This window comes from Cyanistes caeruleus, chromosome 15 (genome assembly GCF_971803275.1).
Source record: "Cyanistes caeruleus chromosome 15, bCyaCae1.hap1.1, whole genome shotgun sequence".
Taxonomy (NCBI): Eukaryota; Metazoa; Chordata; class Aves; order Passeriformes; family Paridae; genus Cyanistes; species Cyanistes caeruleus.
Window position 1 is genome coordinate 2,736,416 of NC_141715.1, and position 23,480 is coordinate 2,759,895.

General features: G+C 47.1%; 1 protein-coding gene and 1 long non-coding RNA gene across 2 annotated transcripts in view; both read left to right on the forward strand.

Annotated features, from left to right (window-relative positions):
• NSG2 (neuronal vesicle trafficking associated 2) overlaps positions 1–8,625 on the forward strand; it is a 30,600-nt gene extending 21,975 nt beyond the window's left edge. The window contains exons 4-5 of the mRNA XM_023935807.2: positions 5,263–5,373; positions 6,819–8,625. Coding sequence (XP_023791575.1) covers positions 5,263–5,373; positions 6,819–7,010 — 303 coding nt within the window. The 3' untranslated portion in view covers positions 7,011–8,625. The remainder of the gene's footprint in view (positions 1–5,262; positions 5,374–6,818) is intronic.
• An 8,006-nt stretch (positions 8,626–16,631) lies between these two features.
• LOC147650332 (uncharacterized) lies at positions 16,632–20,095 on the forward strand. Its single transcript, XR_015276667.1, has 3 exons — positions 16,632–17,672; positions 17,823–17,917; positions 19,022–20,095. It is a non-coding gene; the product is annotated as an uncharacterized LOC147650332 (long non-coding RNA).
• The last annotated feature ends 3,385 nt before the right edge of the window (positions 20,096–23,480 follow it).

The window sequence follows — 23,480 nt, forward strand, 5'->3', positions numbered from 1 at the left end:
CTTCATTAAGAAACCTCGCAGCACTAAGGAGTATTTTCCCATAACCCTGAAAATGTAGAGACATGACTAAGGACATTTTCCTCTTACAAAGCATCTCCTAAACAATGCTGCTGGACACCATCTGGAATAAAGCTGTTCTGTAATAATAAAGAACAAATCCTACATCTTCTTGAGCAGTACTAAGCAAATCTGAAGACCCAATTGTGTCACTTTTTTTTTGCAGTTAGCCTTTCAAAATTTCGGAGGCGAAGCTGTTGCCAGAAGATCAGCAAAATCAGCAACTTATTACAGAAATATTTTTAACAGTGGGGAGTGAAATGACATTTTTGAAGAAGTGCAGTCAGATCATTTTCACTGCCAGGGTAGATCTGGGTGCTGGGCAAGGCATCACAACAGTTCTTTGACAGAGTTTGAAGAGTGGGGCAGCTCTTCCTGGGCTGTGTTTGGGGGTTATCTCATCTCCTGCTTAATCCATCTCAGTGTCCTGCCAGCCTGTGGCTCCCTCCCTGCCAGCACACCCAGTCTTCTTGTAAAAAACAACCTGGATTTGGGTGGTTTGTGCTTTGATTCCATCCTGGAATACACAGAGGCCACCAGGATGGCTGAATCCAGGAGTTCCTGATCCTTTAAGTGCACCTTCCAAGTGGAAATCTGATGGTGTCAATCTTCCATCTCATTATCAGCCAGAAGAAGTTACAGGATGAAGGGGAAAAAATTGCCCTCCTGAATTTTTCATTGTCAAGCAGAAATCCTTATAATGGATTCAGGAGTGCATGGATGTATTTGGATGCCCTTAGATGATTTTGTGATTTTTTTTCTGCAAGTTAACTGGGTTGTCAGGGATTAATGGGTTTTCAGGTGTAATGGAATTGCCATAAAGTATAGGAAAAGCTTTTCTGCCTCTCCAAGCACAACTCTTAAGCTCCTCTCTGAAATAACCTTGACAGAATTTCTGCCAGTTTTGTTCATAACAAATTTTGCCTTGTTCTTTGCCTTTTTCTTCTACAAAGAGAAAAATTAAAGCCCAGAGAACTTCTTCAGCTGAATTGCCTATTAAAGGGTCACAAAATATCCCAATACCCAGCAACACTGAAGGTATCTTGTAGAAGCAGACATGGCAGCAGCAGTGGGATTCTTTCCTGATAAACTGGAATTTTGTGAAGAGGCTGAGAAGAGTGCAAGAACAAAAATAGGCAGCAGAGGCTTCTGAGGTCCCCAATCCACATTACAGCTGCAGAGAGTTGGAAAATGGTGCAGAATTTTGTAGGGATTTTTCTGTGATAAATGATCTTTATCTTTTCTCTGGGCCTGGCTGCTTTTCCTGTGGGCAGCAAAGCTTTTCTTGGTTGGCATCTTCTTGCCTCTGCTCCTGGTTTAAGTATATATAAGCAGGGAGGAAAATGTCCAGAGTTAAACACTGATTTACCAAGTCTACAAATAAAATCATGCCTGATATCTAAGAAGTGCCAGCCATGCTGAAAGAGAGGAAATTTATGTTGGATGTTGGGAAGAAATCCTTCCCTGGATCCCTGGAAGTGCCCAAGGCCAGCTTGGACAGGGCTTGGAGCATCCTGGGATAGTGGAAGGTGTCCCTGCCCAAAGGAATCTTTGAGGTCCCTTCCAAGCCAAGCCATTCCATGTTATATATTATATGAATAAGAAATAAAACTGAAAAAACATTGCAATGGAAAAAGCTGTTAAATAAATGCCCTGCTGTTTGGATGTGCCATTGTTCTCTGGCTGCCTTTTAAATAAGGCTTTGTACTGGAGTGAGAGAGGGAAAAAGGGAATTTTTGATGAAAAAGGAGATCCTGGGCAGCTGATGAAATCAAAGAGAGCAGGGAGGATGCTTCCATGGGCTGCATGAAAGCCAGGTTAGCTGGAACACCACAGCAATTAGACATCCTCTGCCTGGCACAAAACCTGCTGGCACCTGATGTCCTGCTGCCTGGTGAGGATGGATCCTTTCATTCATCTGTGCTGTGTGAAAATGCAAAAAATGTTCTTTATCTGTGGAAAAGGGGGGAACCACCCCAAGTGTGCTGCTGTTGATGGAAGCTTGACATCATCCTTCACAGATGTTCAGGGCCTCTTCCCACATTTTTTGGAGGATGGGGGGAGTGTTCTGGTGTGGTAATGATGTTCTCTCTTCTCTGTTCTCTCTTAAGGGAACCTTTGGGAATCATGTGAGATTTTGAGGAGAGGGCAGAACCCAAATCCCTCCCTTCTTTCACCCACTCGAGCAGTCACATGTGACAGATTCATGCCTGCAGCACTTTTAGGTTTTATCTGCTCACTAAATTTTATTTCCCCTCTGTGAGTGTTTATATTGCTTAGAGACTGCCAAGGTTCATGTTAATCATAAAAAAAAAAGTGGAGGTTTATTAGGTATTGCAGCTCTGTGATTCTTTAGCGTTTGAATGTTAATGAAGCTTTGTATGCTCCAAAATAGCTGGAGAGGTGGATCTTAGCTCTGGCATGGCAGAATAATATCCGGGGGTGGATTTTTCTTCCCTTTCCTTTGGGTTTTAACATCTTCCATGACATTTCATCCGGAGCAATTTTCCACCATTTATCAGCAGGTGTAATATTGTCACAGCAATTCTGCGAGCGCAGGAGAGGCAGGAGAGTGAAAATGTTCGGTTACATGTTCAGTTAAATGTTCCACTGGGAGGGAGGGGAGAGCTCAGCACGGGGACCTGCTCCTGGGCCATAATCAAATGGGTGTCAGCACTTGGCCAGAGCAGAGAGGAATTTGTTATTTTTAGGGACTCAGTGGGCGGACAAGAGGAAAGAACCCCTCAAATTGCAGTTCTGGTGGTTCTTTCCATAGGCTGTGCATGCACGTGGGATTTAGCAGAAGAGCCATTTATTCTCACTCCAGACAGCTCAGTTCTCTCTTCCTCTGAAGGCTGAGTTTCAAGCAACATTTCTTTTCTCATTGCACATTTAATTTGCGGCAGAGTAGCCAAACTGGAGAGCTGAGCATTTCTTATTTCTGAATTTCCAGCCAGGTCTGCCCCTCAGCATTGGCTTTGGTAGAACAAGATGTACATCCTGCCCTAGTGCCTTCAAATTAACCTCAAAGGACTCTTGTGTCATTGTCATCGTGGGTTTAGTACCTACACTGGAATTAGAGCAAGTACCAGGCCTAGCAGGCTCCTCTTCTAAATGAGGAGGAGTTGATGGACATGTGTTCTACAGGGGAAAATGTTCCTCCACACTGACCTATCATCGGGATTTCTTTATGGGGAGGGATCTGTTTTCCCCAGGTCTCCTGTTGGAAAAAGTAGAGTGTATTTAATCCAGGAAATCTCTCTTTTTTACTATTTTAAGGGGATTTAATGTTTTGTGGTTTTTTTTCATGTGTAATACAACTTCTTTTGGGGACAGAAATCATGTCAAATTCCATTTACATCTCCCCTGAATCCAGCTGAGCTTTATCACCATGAAAAGAGACAGACTCCCCCAGGCTGGGAACCCAAGGGCTGCTCTGAAATACTTCTGTTCACCCCTCTGGGCACTGAGAGGAGCTGGATCCCAAATTCTCTTGGTCAGACTGGTGCAGTTCATACAACTGCACTCCTGTTGTGCCTGATCCCTCTCCAGCACTTCAGGACTCCCTAACAATGTTTTCCTAGATCCAGCAGTAAATGCTGCTCCCTCTGTTGCTGCCTTTGGCTTAATTGACCCATTCTGCAGCAGATGAGGCCCCAAGGAGAGGTTAATCCAAGCAGGAACGTCCTTGGCAAAGCCTTTTAGCCTCAGTCTCACCTTTTTACCCTTTATTCTAAAATATTCTGATTTAACAATGAATTTAGGAGTCTCTCCTGCTAGATAAGAGTCTCCACAGCTCTCTCTTCCCTGAGTTTTGGATGTGATGGGTAAGATTGGACACCAAGGATACAAATTTACTTTCAGCTCTGGATCTTCCAGGAGTAATCCCAGCTGTGCTGTGTAGGAACACCCTCACCAGGCACTTCATCTTTCTGGGGGATTGCTGGGAAGGCTTTTCCTGCCCTGCCAGCAATTCCTGTGGCCCCTTGAGTCCCTGCAGGATTGCAAATCCCACTGGTCCCAGAATTGCAGCTCCTGGAATGATTGAAGGAGAGAATCAGCAGATTTCAATGTGAACCAATATTAAGCAATTAATAATATTTACTGATATGCTATTACTAATATTACATCATATTATTATAGTAAAAATAAGATGATATTGATTAAATCTGAGCTATAACCATCTTGCTGTTTATTAGCTGCTGTTCCTGACAAGCCTGTCCCCTCTGCTCCAGGTTTCTACCACCACCTCTCCTGCAAGTTAAATCTTCTCTAGATACACAGGATGCTTAGATCCTGCAAAATCCTGGTGCAGCCGGCTCTAATTTAGGCACTTGGAATCCAGAGCCATTTATGCTTCATTTATGGAATTATGGGACCAAGAAAGCTTTGGGAAAGGGGAGGATGGGAGTGTTTCACAGCTCAGTCCCTGAGGAACAGACAGCTCAGCAAAAATCAGTGATCAGAGCCTCAGTGCGGTCATGGAATAGGGACAGAAAATGTTGGATGAACTATTTAGGAGGGACCTGGAAAAGCTGGAGAGAAGGGAGCTCCAGCAAAGAAACAAAACATGTGCTGGGCAATGATGAGAGGGGGAATATTTGAGCCCCAAAGAGGGAATTGTGTCTGGTACCTCCAGCAGCAGCACCTGCTCTTGGACATGCTGTGGGATTTTGTCAGTAGTTGGGATATTGTCCTTTTACAGCTTGGAGAAATGCAGAGGGATTCCCTTTCTCCTGCAGGGCACAGTTTATCCTGGTGGAAGTGCCCAGGAGGCACAAAGGGATGTGAGCTACAAAGACCTCATTGCTCCTCCCTGCTCACCTGCCTGTGCCACAGAAAAGTGGGATCTGCTGTGGTCAGAGGGCACTTTATCCACACAGGTCAGACCTGGGATCTGGGTTCTGGCTGCTGCTGGGTCCTGCTGGGCCAGAGCTTAGAGCAACACCAAATACTACAGCAAAATCCATACATTTGCAAGGGGTTAAACATAGGAATGTTAAAAGTCTGGGGGGGGATGGGAATGATGTGGGAATCCAGGATATTGGATCCAGCATTCAGTCAATTACCATGCTTAGTTAAGTACTGCACGGTGGAGTGAAGGCTGCAGTCTGTTAGAATGTCTGTTCCTATAAGTCATTTAATTATGAGGTTGCTCATATGCCATTTTAACATATGTACAGTAACATTATCCCTCTTTTCTAGGTCACCATCCTCATAAGCCTGGCTCTTGCATTCCTTGCCTGCATAGTGTTCCTTGTGGTGTACAAAGCCTTCACTTATGACCACAGTTGCCCAGATGGATTTGTTTATAAGGTAAGGAACTTCAGAAGGATGAATTGCCTGAGCTAATGACAGGCTCTAATTGCCTGCATGCTTATAGCCCAGGCTGCATTTTTTTTTTTTCTGACCAGGCTAAACAACATTTGGCAGGAATGTGTTGAAATGGAAAAAGTGTTCTGGGAAATGTGGACGTTCATCTGACTCCATCAGCTACTGTTACAGTGTAATTGTTGGGATTAGCATTTGGTGAACACTACAGACAGATGTTCAGCAACAATCCCTCATATTTGTGAATGGATTTATTGCAGCTGGGATCCTGCTTGCTTCCCACACTCCCAAGTAACTGATGTTTACTGGCATACAATTAATGCAAAGCAAACTGCTGCAGTGCTGACACTCTGTCCTTTGTGAAAGAAATCCACATTTGCCCAAGTAGTTCATTTCTAGATGCTCTTAAGCCTCTGTCAAGAACAAAATCATGTAACAATTGCTAAAACCCAGTGATTTTATATTGAATGTTCACAGAACTGTTTGCCTGGTCTGCTGAGATAAAAAAAAATATATTTTTCAAAATAATTTACTCACTTCTGACTGTGAATAAACTCATTAATTCACAGGAGTCTGTTCACAGGGAAATATGTGAGCTGGAAAATAGAGTAAGATGTTGGTGTATTAATAATTGTGAATTATTCTTTTAGTTTATATAAAAAGGGAGAATTGGGATTGTGTAGACTGGAAAAGAAAAGGCTTTGGGGTGAACTACCTGTGGCCTCCAGTACCTGAAGGAGCTACAAGAAAGATGGAGAGGGACTCTTTCCAAGGGCCTGGAGTGCCAGGACAGGGGGGAATGGCTTCAAAGTGACAGAGGGAAGGTTTAGTTGGATATTGGGAAGAAATCCTTCCCTGTGAGGGTGGGCAGGCCCTGGCACAGGTGCCCAGAGAAGCTGTGGCTGCCCCTGGATCCCTGGAAGTGCCCAAGGCCAGGTTGGACAGGGCTGGGAGCAGCCTGGGACAGTGGAAGGTGTCCCTGCCCATGGCAGGGGGTGGGATGGGATGAGCTTTGAGGTCCTTTCATAGAGTCATGAATTGCAGAATCAAACCCAAAGCTGGAGTAGTGAAAAGAGCTGACTCGTTGGGCTGTGCCTCCTGCCATCCCCAAGCAGCTGCTCATCCCACAGGTCAGGATGACACTCTTGAACAGAGCAGCTCAAAGCAGCTTCTGCTGTCTCTGCCTGTCCCCTGCCTGTCTGGGGATCCATTCTGGCCTGGGCCCTGCGGATCTTTCACTGCTCAGCCAGCCCAGCAGTGAACCCTGGTCCCTGAGATCCCGGCTCCGAGCTCCGCTGCCATCGGGGTTGCCAATAGCAACAGGTTTGGAAGCCAGGCCGGGCTCGGTGCGTTCCCAGGGCACCGTGAGCACAAACAGGAGCCTGTGAAAGGCCATGGCCTCACTCTGCTTCTCTCGCTTTCCCTCCCAGCACAAGCGCTGCATCCCCGCCTCGCTGGACGCCTACTACTCTGCACAGGATTCCAACTCGCGGGGCAGGTTCTACACCGTCATCAGCCACTACAGCATGGCCAAGCAGACCAGCTCCCGGGCCGTGTCCCCCTGGCTGCCCTCGGGCTCGGCCAGCCACGACAACAAGGCTGCCAAGACAGAAGGTCACTAAAGGGAACGAGCGGGGGGACGGCTCCGCGGTGCTGAGCGTGCCCTGCTCCCAGCGGGGCAGGAGCGAATCCGACCCAAGTGCAGGATCAGCTTCATGGATATTTCTTTTCGTGCGTTGTTCTCGTTGATTTGTAACCGAGTCGAGCTCTTGTACAAAGGCATGTTTGATGTTGACTGTACCTTAACGATGTAAAAATATTTTTAAATCATTGCTTAACTATTTGTTAGAAAAATAAATTAAAAAACAAAAAAAGCAAGTTAGGTAAACAGCCAGAGAGGATTAAAGCAGCAAAGAGAATCCCACCAAGTTTTGTCAGTGCTGGCTCCACATGCAGCAAAGGAAGAGCTGGAATCTTTTCACAGGAGGGGTAGAAAACGTGGTACAAAGACATTGTGGTGCTGTTTGGTTTGCCAAAGGGGAGATGTTTTGCTGTCAGATTGAATCCAGTGTCAGTGTTCATTCACTGACAGAGAAATGCAAGCATCCCTTCCTTCCCCAAACGTGCTCATGTGCAGACACAAACCCTGCACGGTGCCCCAAGGAAATCCAGAAAGTTCCTGGCATTCCTAATGAGCCACCAGAGTGCTGCTGGTCCTGGCCAGGCTCTGAGGCTGAAATCCAGGCTGCTGCCTGGAGATGGAGCAGGATGGGAGGAGGCAGAAGCTGCTGGAGGGAAATTCTGAATAAACTTCTGAGCGCAGGACTCAGTCAGGAGTTCAGGACTCTGCTTCTGGCATATATTCCCTGCATGAGCTTTGGCAATTTCCATGAGGCTTCATCCTTTGGTCCTCTCTCCTGAGGGTCACCAAAACTCAAAGAAATGCCGTTATGATCACAAGAGCATCTCAAAAATGCTGCTAGTATTGAGCCTCTAACTTTTCAGCCCCTAATTTTCCCATGAAATGGGATGGTCTTGCTTTCTCCTTCAGCTTCAGCTCCTTCAGCACTTCCTGTCATTCCAGGTCACTGAAGGGAGGTACAAATCAAATCTCTGCTTGCAAACCCCGAGCAGACCCCAGGCTTAATCCAGTCCTGCCCAGGGTAACACATCCTGTCCCCACAAATGGCACATGAGATTACTGCAGGCTGGTGGGATTTTAGAAAACCCCCAAGGATTCTCTTTTCTCAGAGCTGCAAGAGCAGGGAGAGCTGAGCAGCAGGAGCAGAGTGCACAGGCAGGGCAAGGTTCACCTTGGACTGAGCTGCTTTTTCAGATTCTTGGCTAGACTGGGATGGAAATTAGGAACTGGCCCCTTCTTCCCTCGCATTGGGCAGTTTTGTCCTCCATGCCAGAGACCCTGGGCAGTGTGTGAGGGCAGAACTCCTCAGTCCTGCAGGCATCATGATAAATAACTGTATAGTGTAGCTAAAACTGTAGTGCCAAATGCCATCGTCTGACTCCCTCTCCTCCCTTCCCTTTCCACCTGTAAATTCATTTCTCACTCAAAATGTACAAACCGCCCCCTCCACCAACAGCCCCAACTCCAGCAAAACCACTGAACAGTTTATAATTTTGTGGTGTATTTTTTGTCAGTAGGTAGCAGAGACTGAAGTATTTTTTGGTGTAATTCTTGAACTTTTCTGACGGGATTAAAATAAAGTTCGATGTGACTGAGCGTGGCTCCCGTGGGTTTTCTTGGCAACCTCGTGGCCTGGGCTGGGAGGTGCTGGGTGGGATTTGTGTGGTGCTGCCAGGCAGAGGCTGCACCTTGCACCAGCCCCAAGGTGACTCTGGATTTCAGGAGGCATTTCCAGAGCTTCCCATTCTCCCCTTTTAATGCCTGGATTTTATTCCCCGTGTTCTCACCCATTTCCAATAGGAAAATAGTAATTAAACTGTAGCTTTAATTAATAGTAATTAAACTACAGTTCATCTTCTCCTGTTTTACAGTGGACCTCCATTCCCATTTTAATGAGAATTCCTTCCAATGGACTTCCTTCCCATTTTAAAACCAGTGGATTACAGGAACCTTTCCTGGCAGCAATGTCTCCCTCACCATCTTTTCCTGATGCAAGCATTCATTGGAATGGGGGTTAAAGGAAATCCAGCTGACAAACCAAGGGCCACAGCTGAACTTTGGGAAAGTTGAGCTCTGTACCCAAACTTTTCCAGCTTGATTTGTAACAAACCCACAGCTGTATTCATCTCACATGCTTCAGAAAGCAGATTGTGTTGCCTCAAATCCTTCGGCTCTTTGAAATGGAATGATAGCCTGGCATTAAATTGACTCATTCCCAAAGGCTAAAGAACATTTTATAAAACCTTTGGATAGCTTTCCTTCCAAAAAAAAAAAAAAAAAAAAAGTGTATTCAGAGTTGTGAAATTGAGCTACCACAGGAGAGAAACCACTCTGGTGTTAGAGGTCAGCGCTGAGTACTTGTGAAATATATTAAAAGGATCCAGTGCTGTGCAGGATTGAGTCACAGGATAATTTAACCATGGAATTCTATTGCCAGTTCCCCAGTAATACTCTGTGTGTTTACTTGAATCAGAAAAACCCAGGAATCAAATCACTTGAATTAAAAGTGTTCTAGCTATTACTAGATAAGTGAGTCAGTGGGGATAACCATTCCTATTTAATAAGGGGAAGATCAAAATCTGTGTAGAGCAGAATAAAAAAAGAAACAAACCAAGAAAGACTTGGGGAAAGTAAAAGAAACCAAAGCACTCAGCTCCTGCTGCAAGTTCCACCACTGTGAATATTGTTATTACGGTTTCTGTATGAGCTGCAGTCGAGCTTCCAAGATTCAGCCACATATTTTAACCACAGGAACAGGGAGAAAATTGGAATTGTAGTGCATCATCTTATTATTTCAGTCTTTAAAAGCCTCCTTCAAGGCTGATGATGAGTTTTCAGCTCTGATTAAAGAGTGTGTTGGTGACAGCCCGAGCTCATCAGGGCTGTGGGCTCTCTGTGCAGCCTGGAGCTCTGGAGAGCAGAGTTTTCCTGAGCTGTGCCTGGGTGAGAGCTCAGGCTCAGCCCTGGGTGATCTGAGGAACAAGAGCCTCCCTGTGCCTCTCCCAAATTTCTGTGATGGCCAAATCCATCAGCTCCAGCTTCCCACTCTGTGCCCTACCCTGCAGCAGCAGAAATCTCCTTGGGTGATCTCCTTTATGGTCCTTTATGATCCTTTATGGTTTAAACTCCCCCCCAAATTCCCTCATGTGCCCCTGGGCCTGGAAGAGTTGTCAGTCCTGCAGGGATGGGTGTCTGGGCTGTTTGTCTGTCCTGCTGGAGTGGTGGGAAGGGTGGAAGGAGAGCTGGCAGTGCAGGGATGAGCTCAGCAGGGCCCAGGGCATCCTGGCCAGGCAGCAATCCTGGGGAACAGGTGGGAAAAAACAGCTCCATCAAAAGTGTGGTGATGGCATGGCAGGAACTCAGCTGAGCCCCAGAAAGAGAAGGAAAGGAAAAAACCGTGGTTGTTGGAGCTTGAGAAAGATGGAGAGCAAGAGAAAAGGAGATTGGCACCAGCCAAGGTGTGGAAGCAGGAGCTGCTTTTCTGCTGTAACCCCATGACCCTGAACCACTGTGTCCTCCTCGGCTGATGGAGCCTGTCTTGTTTTGGAAAAGCCTCTCCAAACATCTGCAGTGCCCTGAGGGGAATCACTCCAGCACTGACTCCAATCCTCCTGGACTGCCTGCAAAGCCAGGGCGAGGAAAAGAGGAGCCCACAGGGCAGGCAGGGCACAGTGGCACCAACAGCTGAGCTCTGTCTGTCCGGGGTCTTGGAGGTGACTTTGTGCTTTGGATTCCAGAGACAGCTCAAGGCGCTGCCCTGGGATCAGCAAAGGAACAGTCCCTGTCCCTTTGCATGTGATATTTTATTCCCTTTATCCTCCCCCGTGCTCGCCAGCTGTTTCTGGTTTGTAATAATACCTCCAGTGATAAGTGTAAGGGTCGTGCACTGAGCTGTCTACAATCACATTTTATACGATTAGTCAGGGGTTTTTAAAGCACCCTAATTATTACAGTCAAACTGGATTAAGCCATTCCTCTAATAGATTTTCAGTTCCTGTAAAATAGGCCAGGGAGAATGACTTACAGGAGGAGATGGGGGAAGGAAAGGCTCTTTCCTTCCATCTCTTTGGCCTTTGAGTTTTAGAAACACCAGCAGTGGCAGGGGCACTGCAGGGATCCCACTGGGGGAGGAGTGCCCAGCAGGGTCAGGGTCTCTGGCACTCAGTTCCCCTTCTCACCCCCACTGGTGCCCTTTGAGGGGCAAAAGAGGTCAAATCCTTTTGATTTAAAATGTTACTTCACCAGGGAGGGCGGATGACAAGTCATTTGAGAGGCTGTGGGTTGATTCCTTGTGGAAAATAATCCCCAGGAAGCAGGGGAAGGTGGGAAGTGCAGCTCTGTTGTGGCTGAACCGCTGTTGCTGGGGAAGGCTGGGCAGGATTAGTGCAGGATTTGTCCTGCAGCAGGCAGATGGTGGTGGGGAAAAGCAGAGAGGACATGGAAAAGCCTCTTAGCAGCAGGGTACACAGTTCATCCTGGCACAGCCAGTGCCCTGCCCTGCCCCAATGGGATCCCGATCCCACTGCTGGGCAGGAGCTGGGTCCTGCATGTGCTGCCTCCACCCAGGGCAGAAACAGCAGCCCTGACACAGAGTGTGAGCCCCACGGGGTGAGCACGAGTGGGAACCTGAAAACAGAGAAAATACTGACCCCACAATGACAGGGACAAATGACCAGTGCAGGGACATCAGGGAGGGATGGTGACGTTGTCCCTCGCTGCTCACTGTCCCTCCATCCTCACAGGCTGTGCAAGGACAGCGTTCTCCAGCACAAGTGGCTGGAATCAGCCCCCCACACTGATTCCTGGAGAGGCTCCTGGAGCAGGGGCTGGGCAGGGTTAAAGGAATAAAGCAGGGATTTATTAAAAGCCCTTCCAAGGATGCACCTTGGGCACCACAAGAGCCCGGCCCTGGCTGCACCCAGGATGGGCCCTGGCTCAGGAGTTTCACCCTTGGATCAGTTCTGGTCCATTTCCACCCTGGGGTGAATTGTGCAATTCCAGCTGCAGGTGATGCAGTCCCATCCTCCCAGGCTGCTCTCCTCAATTCGCTGCTGGTTGCACTTTTTGGGCCTGGAGCTGCAGCGCTGTCCTTGCTGTGGGGCTGGAGAAGGATTGTTGTGTGTGCCTGAGCTGTGAGGAGACCCTGCTGACACTTTGTGTGGAGTTCAGAGTTCTGCACCAGTGCAGAGGCTGGAAAATCTGACAGCTCAAACTTCAGGCCTCAAGGGCACTGAGGAAGGCAGCACTGGAGGTGGCACCCAGTGCCTGCAGGACCTGGATCTCCATCAGTGCCGTGTCCCTGCTGGGTCAGTGCCTCCCCACGGCCTTGGAGCCCCAAAATCCAAACTCCCAAACCTTGCAGTCACCAAATTCCTTCTCCACCCTCTGCAGGGCTCAGCTCACCTGGGGCAGAGCCAGCCCAGGCCAGGAGCTGTCCCTGGCACCTGGGTGGCAGCAGCAAAACCTCCCTAAACCCTAAACCTGCCAGCTAAACCCTCCCTGCCAGCCCCTCCAGCCGTGGCCACGTTTCTGTGCTGGGTAAATTGATTTCTGTGTATATTTTCTATGCCAGGTTATTACAATTACTCTTCAGGATCCTTTGGGATGAAAGGCTATTATAGAGATGAAAGCTCATTAACAATAAATATAAAGGGTCAAAACTCCCCATAAAAATGTATTAGAAACAGATTTTAGTTTGGAAATGTAAATATAGCATTTGGCAGCAGTCCGGACTGGCTGGTCTGGTGTGCAAGAGAGCTTAATCCACTGGGAAGATGGGGCTACTTTTATAGCAGAATTAGTGGGTGAATTATGGAGTTTTGGCTCGCTGGAAAAACAACTTCTGCCTACCATCAATAAAAAAAAGGAATTGTTGCAGTGGGGAGGAAGATTTCTCCTGCTAAAAATAGGATTTTTGTGCTAGAGCTGAAGAATCTTTAGAAATTTATAAGTAAAAATGCTGAGAAAAAAAAAATAAAGGTGAAAGGAATTTTGAAATGATGGTGGTAGGAATGAAAGTACCCAAAGAGTGAGAAAAAACCCACTTTGTTTTTTGTTATGTTTCCATAAATTCATATATGAAGGGGAAGCCGAACGTGGCTTTTCCCAAAAACATTTGAAGCACCAACATTCCCAACCTTCATTCATTTCCCCTTCTACCCTGAGCAAATTCCAGCTCCCTCACACACCCAGGGCTGTAAAGGAGCCACGTCCCCCCACGGTGATGCTGCCCTGACCCTGGGGGTGCCAGGGCTGCTCCTGAATTCCTGCCCTGGGGTGGATCCATGGGGAATCTGTGATTTGGGACAGGGATTCAAGCAGGGCTCAAGCACAGCCTGGGCTGGCAGGTGCTGAAGGCTCCCAGCAGCTCTCAGGTGGCACAAACTCATCGGAGCAGATTTTTAGTGTCTCCAGTGAAGGGTGCTCCAGAAGGCTCTTTTTTTTCCCCCACTCCTCCTCAGGCTGAAGGTGTGGAGGAGCCCAGCAGAGGGAGAGAAGGGGTTTGGGATTTTTGCAGAGGAAAAGGCTCTGTCAGCAGCAGAGGGTCCCGGGGGGCTCCAGATCGGCTGAGCTGACTCAGTTCACCGAGGTGCTGCTGTCACTTCATGTTTAAAGATGCAGCATTCCCTCCTTGCTCCATGTCATCCCTTGAGAGGGCATTTTCCTGGTGGTTTTGATCAATTGGCATAATCACAGAGACCTTCAGATGAGTAATTAAGATGTTAAAGTCTTTGGCTCATACAAATTGCATTAATCTGTGCATGCTGTCACCCCTCCCTGCAGCCCACCCCATGATCTGCTCCCTCCTGTGCCTTGGCCATGCCTAAAAAAACACCAATGAAGCTTTTTCTTAAAATAAAAACTAATTAAGACATGCCACTTTAACCTCCCCAAGCTAAATAAACAAAGAAGGAGAGAAAAATCTCTTCTGTGCCTTACTCAGCTCTGGGTTTATTGCTTTTCCCTGCTGCACCCAATCTGCACAGCACAGCCATGACTGCCTATGAAAAAGGGATCTCCAGCCCTTTTATTTCCAGTGAAACTTTGGCATTACATGATGGAGAAGCTGTTGATTTTTGTGTGGGCACATATTAATAACAGAATCCCAGAATGGTTTGGGTTGGGAGGACCCCAAAGTTCATCTCATTCCATCCCCTGCCATGGCACGGACACCTCCCACTATCCCAGGCTGCTCCAAGCCCTGTCCAACCTGGCCTTGGGCATTTCCAGGGATCCAGGAGCAGCCACAGCTTCTCTGGGCACCTGTGTCAGGACCTGCCCTGTTCCCAGGAAATAATTCCTTCTCATAATCCCATCCAGCCCTGCCCTCTGTTGCAGTTTGAAGCCATTTCCCCTTGTCCTGGTGTTGGTAATTTTGCTGGAATGGTGACTCAGGTGGGGGGAGAATCAGCCCTTCACCAGGGAAACGGGGAATTTTTTCCAAGAAACCCCACAATAATTCCAGGCAATTTTCCCACAGTTCTGAAGTGGGTGTTGAGATTCTCAGAAGACCTGAACAGCCACAAACAGTCCTGCTGCCAGGAGGGACTGAACCCCTTGGGAAGAGCATCCCTTCAGTCTCAACCCCCCAAGGAGCTCCCCTGCCAGGTCCCCACCTCTCCCTGGGTGTGTTGAGATCAGCAGAATATCCTCCACTGACTGAAACCCCCCAGATTTCTTCCTGGCTGATTTTTCAGGTGTAGAATTGAGATTTTTAAGTCATTTCAGGCGTTTCAAATGCTTTTCTTTGGCTCCTTGCTGCAGGCTTTCGTGGCAAATCGCACCCAGGATTTATTTTTAGTTTTATAAAACATTTTTCAAATTTGTTTTTGGTGCCACACACAATGTATGTGATGAAGCAGAGTGGCTGAAGGAAATTTTCAGCTTGTTGTAAGAGTCAGGCTGATTTACTCCCAGCTTCCCTGCTAACAAATTCTGTGCTCACCCCAAATTACAATGAGACAATTTTTTGTCTCATCCTTGCATTCCCTTTCAAAATTGTCTTGCTAAAGCCCCTTGTAGTTCTCTGTGTATCCTAGCAATGCTGAGGACCAAGTGAATTCATATTAATGGAGGAACAGGCCCTCTGGTTTTTAATAATTCACACCATTGATTTTTTCCCCTGTCTGTATTCCTGCAGTCACCTGCAGCTTTTGCAAATTATAATGTAAACCCAAACTGGGCTGCACTCAGATCTTTTTTCCTCATACAGTCCCATCATTTCTGCCCTCCAAGGTCCCTTTGTGCCAGCTATAACTCTCTTTAATAGTTTTGTCCATTTTCTGCAATCTTCCTCCTCGAGAGCTAAGAAAACTGAAAGGAAATGATTTAACTTAGAGAGGTTTAGAATAAAGAGCAATTATTCCTCCTGTTCATTAAAGGCTTTTTATTCTCTGCTCTCAGCACCTGCATTTTGTGAAAATACCAACACAAGGCAGCAGAGCAAACACTTTGATCCCATATTAATTGCATTAATGTTCAAGGTTAAACCTCTGGCATTCCAGAGGGAAAGTGCACTGAAAGGATTGCTGATGAGGCCTGAAATGACACATTTCCCTCAACCTTGCTCCATTCCCTGCAGCCACTGGAGCCTCAAACTTGAGTTGTGAAAATCCCAAATTTATGGAGCCATGGCAAACCAGGATGTGCAGTCCCAACACTTGAGGGAAATTCTGAGGGAAAACCTCCCACTGCTTTTTTTTTCCTCTTTCTTTTTTAGAAGAACAGCTCATCTATTTTTTTTTTTTAATTTTTTTTTTTTAAAGCCTGAAAGTTTTCAGCGATTTCTCGGCGGGAGGAGGCGGTGGAAGGGGGTACAAAGTCGGGGGAGGAGCTGGGGATGGAGGATGTTTCTTTGACACTCTCCTTTTCACATCACCGTTCTCCCTTTTTTTCCAAGTGCCGGGAAGTTTAGCGCTTCCACCCACTCCCAGCGGGGTGGGGGTAGGAAAAAGAGATTTTATTTTTTATTTTTTTTCTTGTGGTTGCCTTTTGTTCCAGCCTGTTCTGCCTGGCGGAGTCTGTGTGAGCCCTGATAAATATCGGGATGAGGTCCAGGGTATTTAAAAAGCATTTGTGCTTCTCTTAAATGGGAGGAGCCGCAAATATCCTCTTGTCTCTCCCATTTAACCCCATTGATGGGGAGGGATGGACAGGACACAGCCTGGGGTGGGGACAGTGCCACCTCCAGCTTTTCTTGGGGCACCTCCAGGGATGGGATCCAACCCTCCCTGGGCACTTCCAGTGCCTGAGCTCCCTTTCCATGGGGAAATTCCTGCTGCTGTCCACCCTGAGCCTCCCCTGGCCCAGCCTGAGGCCGTTCCCTCTCCTCCTGTCCCTGTTCCCTGGCAGCAGAGCCCGACCCCCCCGGCTGTCCCCTCCTGCCAGGGACTTGTGCAGAGCCACAAGGGCCCCCTGAGCTCCTTTTCTCCAGGCTGAGCCCCTTCCCAGCTCCCTCAGCCTCTCCTGGTTCTCCAGACCATTCCAAAGCTCCCTTAGCCTCTCCTGGTTCTCCAGGCCCTTTCCCTTCTCCCTCAGCCCCTCCTGGTTCTCCAGGCCTTTCCCAGCTCCCTCAGCCCCTCCTGGTTCTCCAGGCCCTTTCCCTTCTCCCTCAGCACCTCCTGGTTCTCCAGGCCTTTCCCAGCTCCCTCAGCCTCTCCAGGCCCTTCCCAGCTCCGTTCCCTGCCCTGGACACTCTCCAGCCCTCACATTTTCTCTGTCTCTGCACAGGAACTCTCTGAACTCTCCATTACAGGAAAAGCCCTCATCCCAAAGCTCCCTTTGCTCGTGGCAGTCCCTCTGGGTCAGGAGGTGTTTCACTCTGGTGTTTCACTGCCTCAGCTGTTCCAGGCTGTTCCCTGCAGAGCCAAGCGCCAAGAACTGCCCTAAAAGAGGGGAAAAGGGAGGGAATGTCAAAATGGGATGCAAAATGTGAAGCACTCTCCTGCACAGGTGGTTAAAAGGATGGGAGCATGGATTTCTCTAATGGGTCACATTTTCTTCACCCACCCTGCAAAGGGCTGAGAGAATCCTGGCAGGGAAAGAGGATTTTTTACTCCACATGGAAAAGGGGACCTCAGATTGGATCTGGTCCTGACAAAGAATTCTGGTAGGGAAGCAGCCCTGAGAGCTTTGCCTGCCACGAGGTAATTACCAGATCACAGCATCACTTGGGCCATTAAAGACTCAGCAAACCAAAAGAGCTGTAAATTCTGCCAAGGCTAATTCAGCTCTGATGCATTAAAATAAGAAAGAAGAGAACAGAAATAAATAGGCCCAAAGTCTCTCACACAGCAGCTCTGAGCTATTGCTTTTTTCTACCATCTGAAATCTTATTAACCTGCAAGTTGTTGGGGTTTTTTAAATTATTTTTTCATTGCACTTTTTTCACTTGATTTCTTGGTTTGTACTACAGCCAAACGACTCTGGGGTGAATGAATTCCAAGAAAGCTTTTGAAGTAGTTTGTAAATGCAGTAGAAAATAGTTGTAAACTTAATTGAAAAAGGCAAGAAGAAAGCACTGTCTGCCTTTTTTAAAAGCATTGTTCCCTGGGAAGATCAAATGGACATTCAGCTCATTTTGCATGAAGGAATTAAAAAGAGGAAAACAAAAACCCTCTTAGTCTTTGTTCTGCTGGCCCAGGTGAGGTGCAGACTCTGCTTCTTGGGACAGAACTGCCTCCTGTCCCCTCTTCTGTCACCATTTCCCCTTCCCTTCTTCCCCTCCCCTGGGCTGTAGGAAATAATAATAATAATAATCTGTAAAATAACCCAGAGCATTTGATGTTTGCAGGTCAGGGCTGCACAAAACCAGCACTGAGGTCACCCATGAGCAGCCAGCAGCTGTTTAGGAGAAATTTTGCAGTGATGTTATCACAGAAATGTCAGGTACCAGAAGCTTTAAAATGAATATTTTAAAGGGGTTAAAAGTAATTTTCAAAGATCCCCAGCAGCTACAGACCCAAGCCATGAATCTTGACCCTATTCTAGACCCAGATTTCAATTGCCCCCAGTTTTAATTTAACCCTTTTTTAAGGACTAATGACTCTATTTTCCAGCTCAAGTGCTTCCAGGAAAACCTGAGAAAATTATGGAAAATTCCAGAAAACCTTAGGAGGAGATACACAGAACAGTCTTGTTATGGCAGAGCAGCACTGAAAAGGACATTTTTTGTTGCTAAGAACTTCTTAGATTTGAAATAGGAAAAAAATAGAGCAGGGAGGAGTAATTTTTTTGGCTCTTCCCCATCTAAGGCAGGGATCTTGTGTCTAGAGAGTGTCAGGGAAATGAATCCACAAACACCAGGGGTTTATGTCCAAAAAGGAGACAGAGGAGTCCTGTAACTTTATTCCAATAAAGGGAGAGGCCATGGACCATTCCCCTGGGGTCTCTCCAATTTTTATCTCCTTTTTATCCCAATTTCCCGGCCATGTCCCTCTCTCTTTCCTCACTGCCTGAGGTACTTGAGAGGCACAGACTCCCCGGAATGCCTGACACCTAAGATTCCTCTCTAATGTAGAACCCTCCCTCTTAAATTTTAATTCTTATGGAATTTATGCTTTTTCCCCATTGTCTCTTTCATCTTTCAATATCCAATTTCATTTACCAGCAAACCTACACTTTGTTTGAAAAGCCAAATATCTTTTTTCCATTCATCAATCAGTGGAATCCTTCCCATTGTTTCTTTTATCCCTCAGTGCTAGTTTTATTTACCAGTATTTTATTTTATTTTATTTTATTTTATTTTATTTTATTTTATTTTATTTTATTTTATTTTATTTTATTTTATTTTATTTATTTTATTTTATTTTATTTTATTTTATTTTATTTTATTTTATTTTATTTTATTTTATTTTATTTTATTTTTTGTTTTATTTTATTCTATATTTTATTTTATTTTATTCTATTTTATTCTATTCTATTTTATTCTATTTTATTCTATTCTATTTTATTTTATATTTTATTTTATTTTTTTTTTTACTTTATTCACAGCTTGTTTGTAAAGACATATCCCTCATTCCTCTCAAGAAGCTTCAAAATTAAGGGCAGGAGAAAGACAATTTGTGAAGAGAGAAGGAAGCACTGGAGCAGCTCCTGCCAGGAGGGGATATATATATATATATATATATATATATATATGTATATAAATGCTCTCAGACTCGTAACCCTCTGTGGGTAAAGAGAAATAATTTTTAAGGTCCCTGATTCCCTAAGCAGAAATGCCCTGCCAGCACTCTGGGAGCCAAATTTGGCCAATTTTCCCTGTCACTGGTGTCTCCACCTGAGCCAGAAAATCGAGTCCTGATCTGTCGCTCAGCCCAGCTGATGAATTGCTCTCTTTGCCACAAAAATCCTTCCTCAGACTCTTCCTCCTCACAGCCCTGGAGCTGCCTGAGGTTCCCTGGAGCCTGGGGGTGTGAGGGATGGCTCTGAGGGACACAGATCACCAGGAAAGTGCCTTTCCTTCCCTGACATCTCTGTTTTCCCAGAAGGGAACAGAGGGGATGTGTGTGGGTGTGAAATTCCACAGCAGAGGTGGCCTCATGTCTGCTCAGCCACCAGAGCTGCACCTTGTCACCCCTCTGGGGACAAGCCAGGACTTTCCTCACTCTAGAACATCCGAAAAGACTTGTGGCCATATTTTATAATTCCAATTTTTTTTTTCCTGATGCTGATCAAATCTATTTTTTCCTGCTGTGAGTGGCGGGGTTGCCTTTGGCAACATCAGCATTTGATGCTACTTAACTTCCAAAACTGGGACATGGAAGAAGGGCCAGTTGGCAAGAGAGCAGCTGTGTGATCTTAAAAACAAAAACTAAAGTAGAAATTTTGGCTCTTCCCTCGTCCCTGGTTTTCCAAGGATGCCATTCTGCACAGGACTTGCGTGCTGCAGGATGGAACAGGCAGTGCATTTTTAATCTGATAAATAATCTGATGTCCCAGATTCCTCCTGCAGAATGAAAATGAGTGAGATTTTTAGGATCCTCTCTAAATCAACATCTTCAGCTTTTTTAAAGCTCCCATCACTGAACTGTCTGGATGCCAAAATAAATAATAATCCTTTCTCCAGAGCGTCTTCATAAGACTTCAAACATTTACAGAAATAAAGAAAATAAACCTTGTTATTGTCTGAGTAATCATTTGTTTATTGATGGAGACAAGTCTGCCCATTTTTCTTGCTCTCTGGTGATTAGATTATGATAAAATGTGACATTCAGTGATAAATTTGATAAGGTTGGTTACGTACAGTTTAAAAGGGGGGCTATCCAATTATTCTCTCCTGTGCTGGAGGAAGGTTTTGGCCACCTGTGCAGGAGATTGCCACAGTTATGAAGCCAACAGCAGCCTCTTCTCCAAGCAGCTGTGACAAATGCAGAGGTCACATATGTTCCCTGGCCCTTGGATATCAGTTTTGGTGTCTCCCTTCTCATATTCCAGCACAACCCAGAGCCCACGCCAGGACTGTAATGAAAACTCTGCACTGAGCATTGGAAAATGGAGGGACAGCCAGGACCAAGCTGGGAGGGCCAGGGAAGCCAGCTCACACTAATTAGGACATTAGCTGGGAACTAATCCACCCAAAACATCACTTGGAAAGAGCTCACAAACAGATCCCGAAGGAAAATTCCCCAGGTGGTTCCTTCCTCTGGGCAGAGCTGAAGTTTGTGCATTTTAACCCAAAGCAAGGACAGGGCTGTGGTGATGCAGGGTTTGCAGTGAGGATTGCTGGACATAAACTGCACCAAAACAGCATCCCTGTGAGGAGTGAGGTGATCAGGGGGATCACCTGCATTCCCACAGGAGCTGGAATTGCACCTCCGTCCTTGGGGACAGCCCTGGGCTCTGGCTGTGAGGCACCTCCGAGGATCTCCCTCATATCAAAGATTATCTGTGCATCTCTGGCCACATCCCACAGCCACCCCTGGTGCTGCCATGGGCAGGTTGGTGCTGTGGGCAGGAGCTCAGCTGTGCAAGGATGAGAACAAATCCCCAGGAAAGGAAGGGAAACACCCCTGGACTTGACTTTCAGCTTTGCCCTCTGGAAAAAGACATCCATGGGCAGACCGCCCTCCAGCTCTGCAATCCATCTGGCATTGCTCTTTTCTTTTGGTGGGTCCTCCTTATTTCCCAGTTGCTCTTGTCTGTTGAGGAAAATCGTCTGTATCACCAGGGTTCCTCTGTCATGAGCACGAATTTCAGAAGGCAGCAGCCTCTTGGCAGCACCAGCGAGGCCTCTGGGCCAGCCAAGGAGTTAAACCCTCCAAACAAAGTGCTCGGGATTAGCTTCAGTGAGGAAAGAAATCAGCGAGCCCCTGAGGCTGCAGGGCATGGGACAGGCTCAAAAGATGGCATGTAATTAAATTCTTGGCTGAGAGGAACCTTTCCCTTTGTCCTTCTCTGCTCCTTCCCTGGGGGCAAAGAGCCCTGTGTGAATTTGTCTGCCCTGGGTGGTGCTTCAGACTTTTGGATCAGCTCCTCCTCCTGTGTTTGCCGCTCTCCCGGGTGTGTCTGGATGCCCAGGAGGTTCAGGTTGGTGCTGGGATGAAGGGCCCTGTGCCCTTGCCTGCCCTTGCCCGTGGTGCTGAGGAGTCCTGCAGGAAGGTCTTGGCTCCCTCGCTCTTCCGCCACCTGCATCCCGCAGCTTCCAGCCTGGAAATATTCCACCGACAGCTCTCCTTCCACAGGACACTGCCCCCACTCACCCCCTGTGCTGACCTGAGCCCTGCTCAGCTCCCAAAATCAGCTCTGCTCCCCCACCTGCAGCCTGCACGTCCCCCCTGATCCTCAGCAGCTCTCACAGCCCCTTCTCCTGGCTCTGGGAGCGAGGACAGCACAGGGAGCAGCTGGAGCTGCTGCAGAGCCCAGAGGAGGCTCCAGGATGAGCAGAGGGATGGAGCAGCTCTGCTGGGAGGAAAGGCTGGCAGAGCTGGGATTGTTCAGCCTGGAGAGGAGAAGCTTTGGGGTGACACAATTGTGGCCTGAAGGAGACGCAGGAAAGATGGAGAGAGATTTTACAAGGGACGGAGCGACAGGACAAGGGAAAAGGGCGTCACATTAACAGAGGGCAGAGTTAGATGAGATTTTGGGAAGAAATCCTTCCCTGTGAGGGTGGGCAGGCCCTGGCACAGGTGCCCAGAGCAGCTGTGGCTGCCCCTGGATCCCTGGCAGTGCCCAAGGCCAGGCTGGATGGAGCTCTGAGCCACCCGGGGTAGCAGAAGCCGTCCCTGCCCATGGCAGGGGGGAAATGAGAAGATCTTTAAGCTCCCTTCCAACCCAAACCACTCTGCACTTCTCTAATTAATTCTAGAATTGCCTCACAGGGTGTTTTCTCTCGTCCTGCCTCGCCACAGCCCCGAGCATCCCCTCTGTGGCACTCTCAGTTCCCCCCAGCTCGCTGGGAATGGCTTGGGGCAGAGCTGGGGGGAGCGCACACCTCACAGGGCTGGGACCAGGGGCACTGAAATCCAGGCTCTGCTTTCATTCCCTGGCTTCATTTCATCCTGCAAAGGCACAGCACGAAGGAGGAAGGGGCAGGACAGCTCTGCTCTGCCAGTCCCACCCCACAAGCAGCTACTCCTCCTACCAAGGGCAATAATAACAAAAACAATCATGGGCATTCCAGGTGCGGATCAGGAGAACACGAATCGAGCTGTGGAGGACAAATAATTTATTCTCACTCACCAGAATATTAATTAATGTTTAAGACAGGGATATATTGACTTTGATTCCCAGTGTTTTTTGGCCTGTGCTGCTCTTATTTTCATTCAATTATGTCTGAATTCTCCTTTTCCTCCTCCCAATTTAATACCTAACATTTTATTTCTCCTTGCAGCTCTCTGCTTCTTCTGTCTGTCATCCTTGATATTATTTTTTTTCCTTTTCCTTTTATTATTTTGGACTCCTTGGTGCTGTTTCTTTCCTCCCACCTTATTTTTTCCCCCCTCAGTCAGAAAACCCAGCAAAGCATTTAAGCTTGTGATGAAGTGTTTCCCTCAAGAACAACAGATTCACATCCTCATTTCCTGAAGGACATTTGCAGTGTAAAAGAACCTGCCTCAGCCCTTCCCTTGGGAATCCTGCTTTCCCCCCTCACTTTCTCAGCTGCTGTAGTTTTAAGGCAGCTGGGGTATAAATAATCAATATTTCCAGAGGTAAGGATGAGTAGTGGAGCCTCAACAGCCCAGTGAGGCATAGCAGGGCTGATTCAGAGCTTCAAACATCCCCAAAGAATGGGCAACAACTTTACAGAACACCTCCAGGAATCTTTCTTTGTCTGCCAGAGAATGGGAAATAACTGACAAACAGCCTTGTGCTGCATTTCCAGGCCATTCTCCCAAGAACTACACACCAGGCTGCTGGAAGCAAGGATTTATTCCACCAATTTACTAATTAGAAATGAATGGGCAGTGAGGAACATATCAGCAAGGAAAAATAGACACCAGTGTGCAGT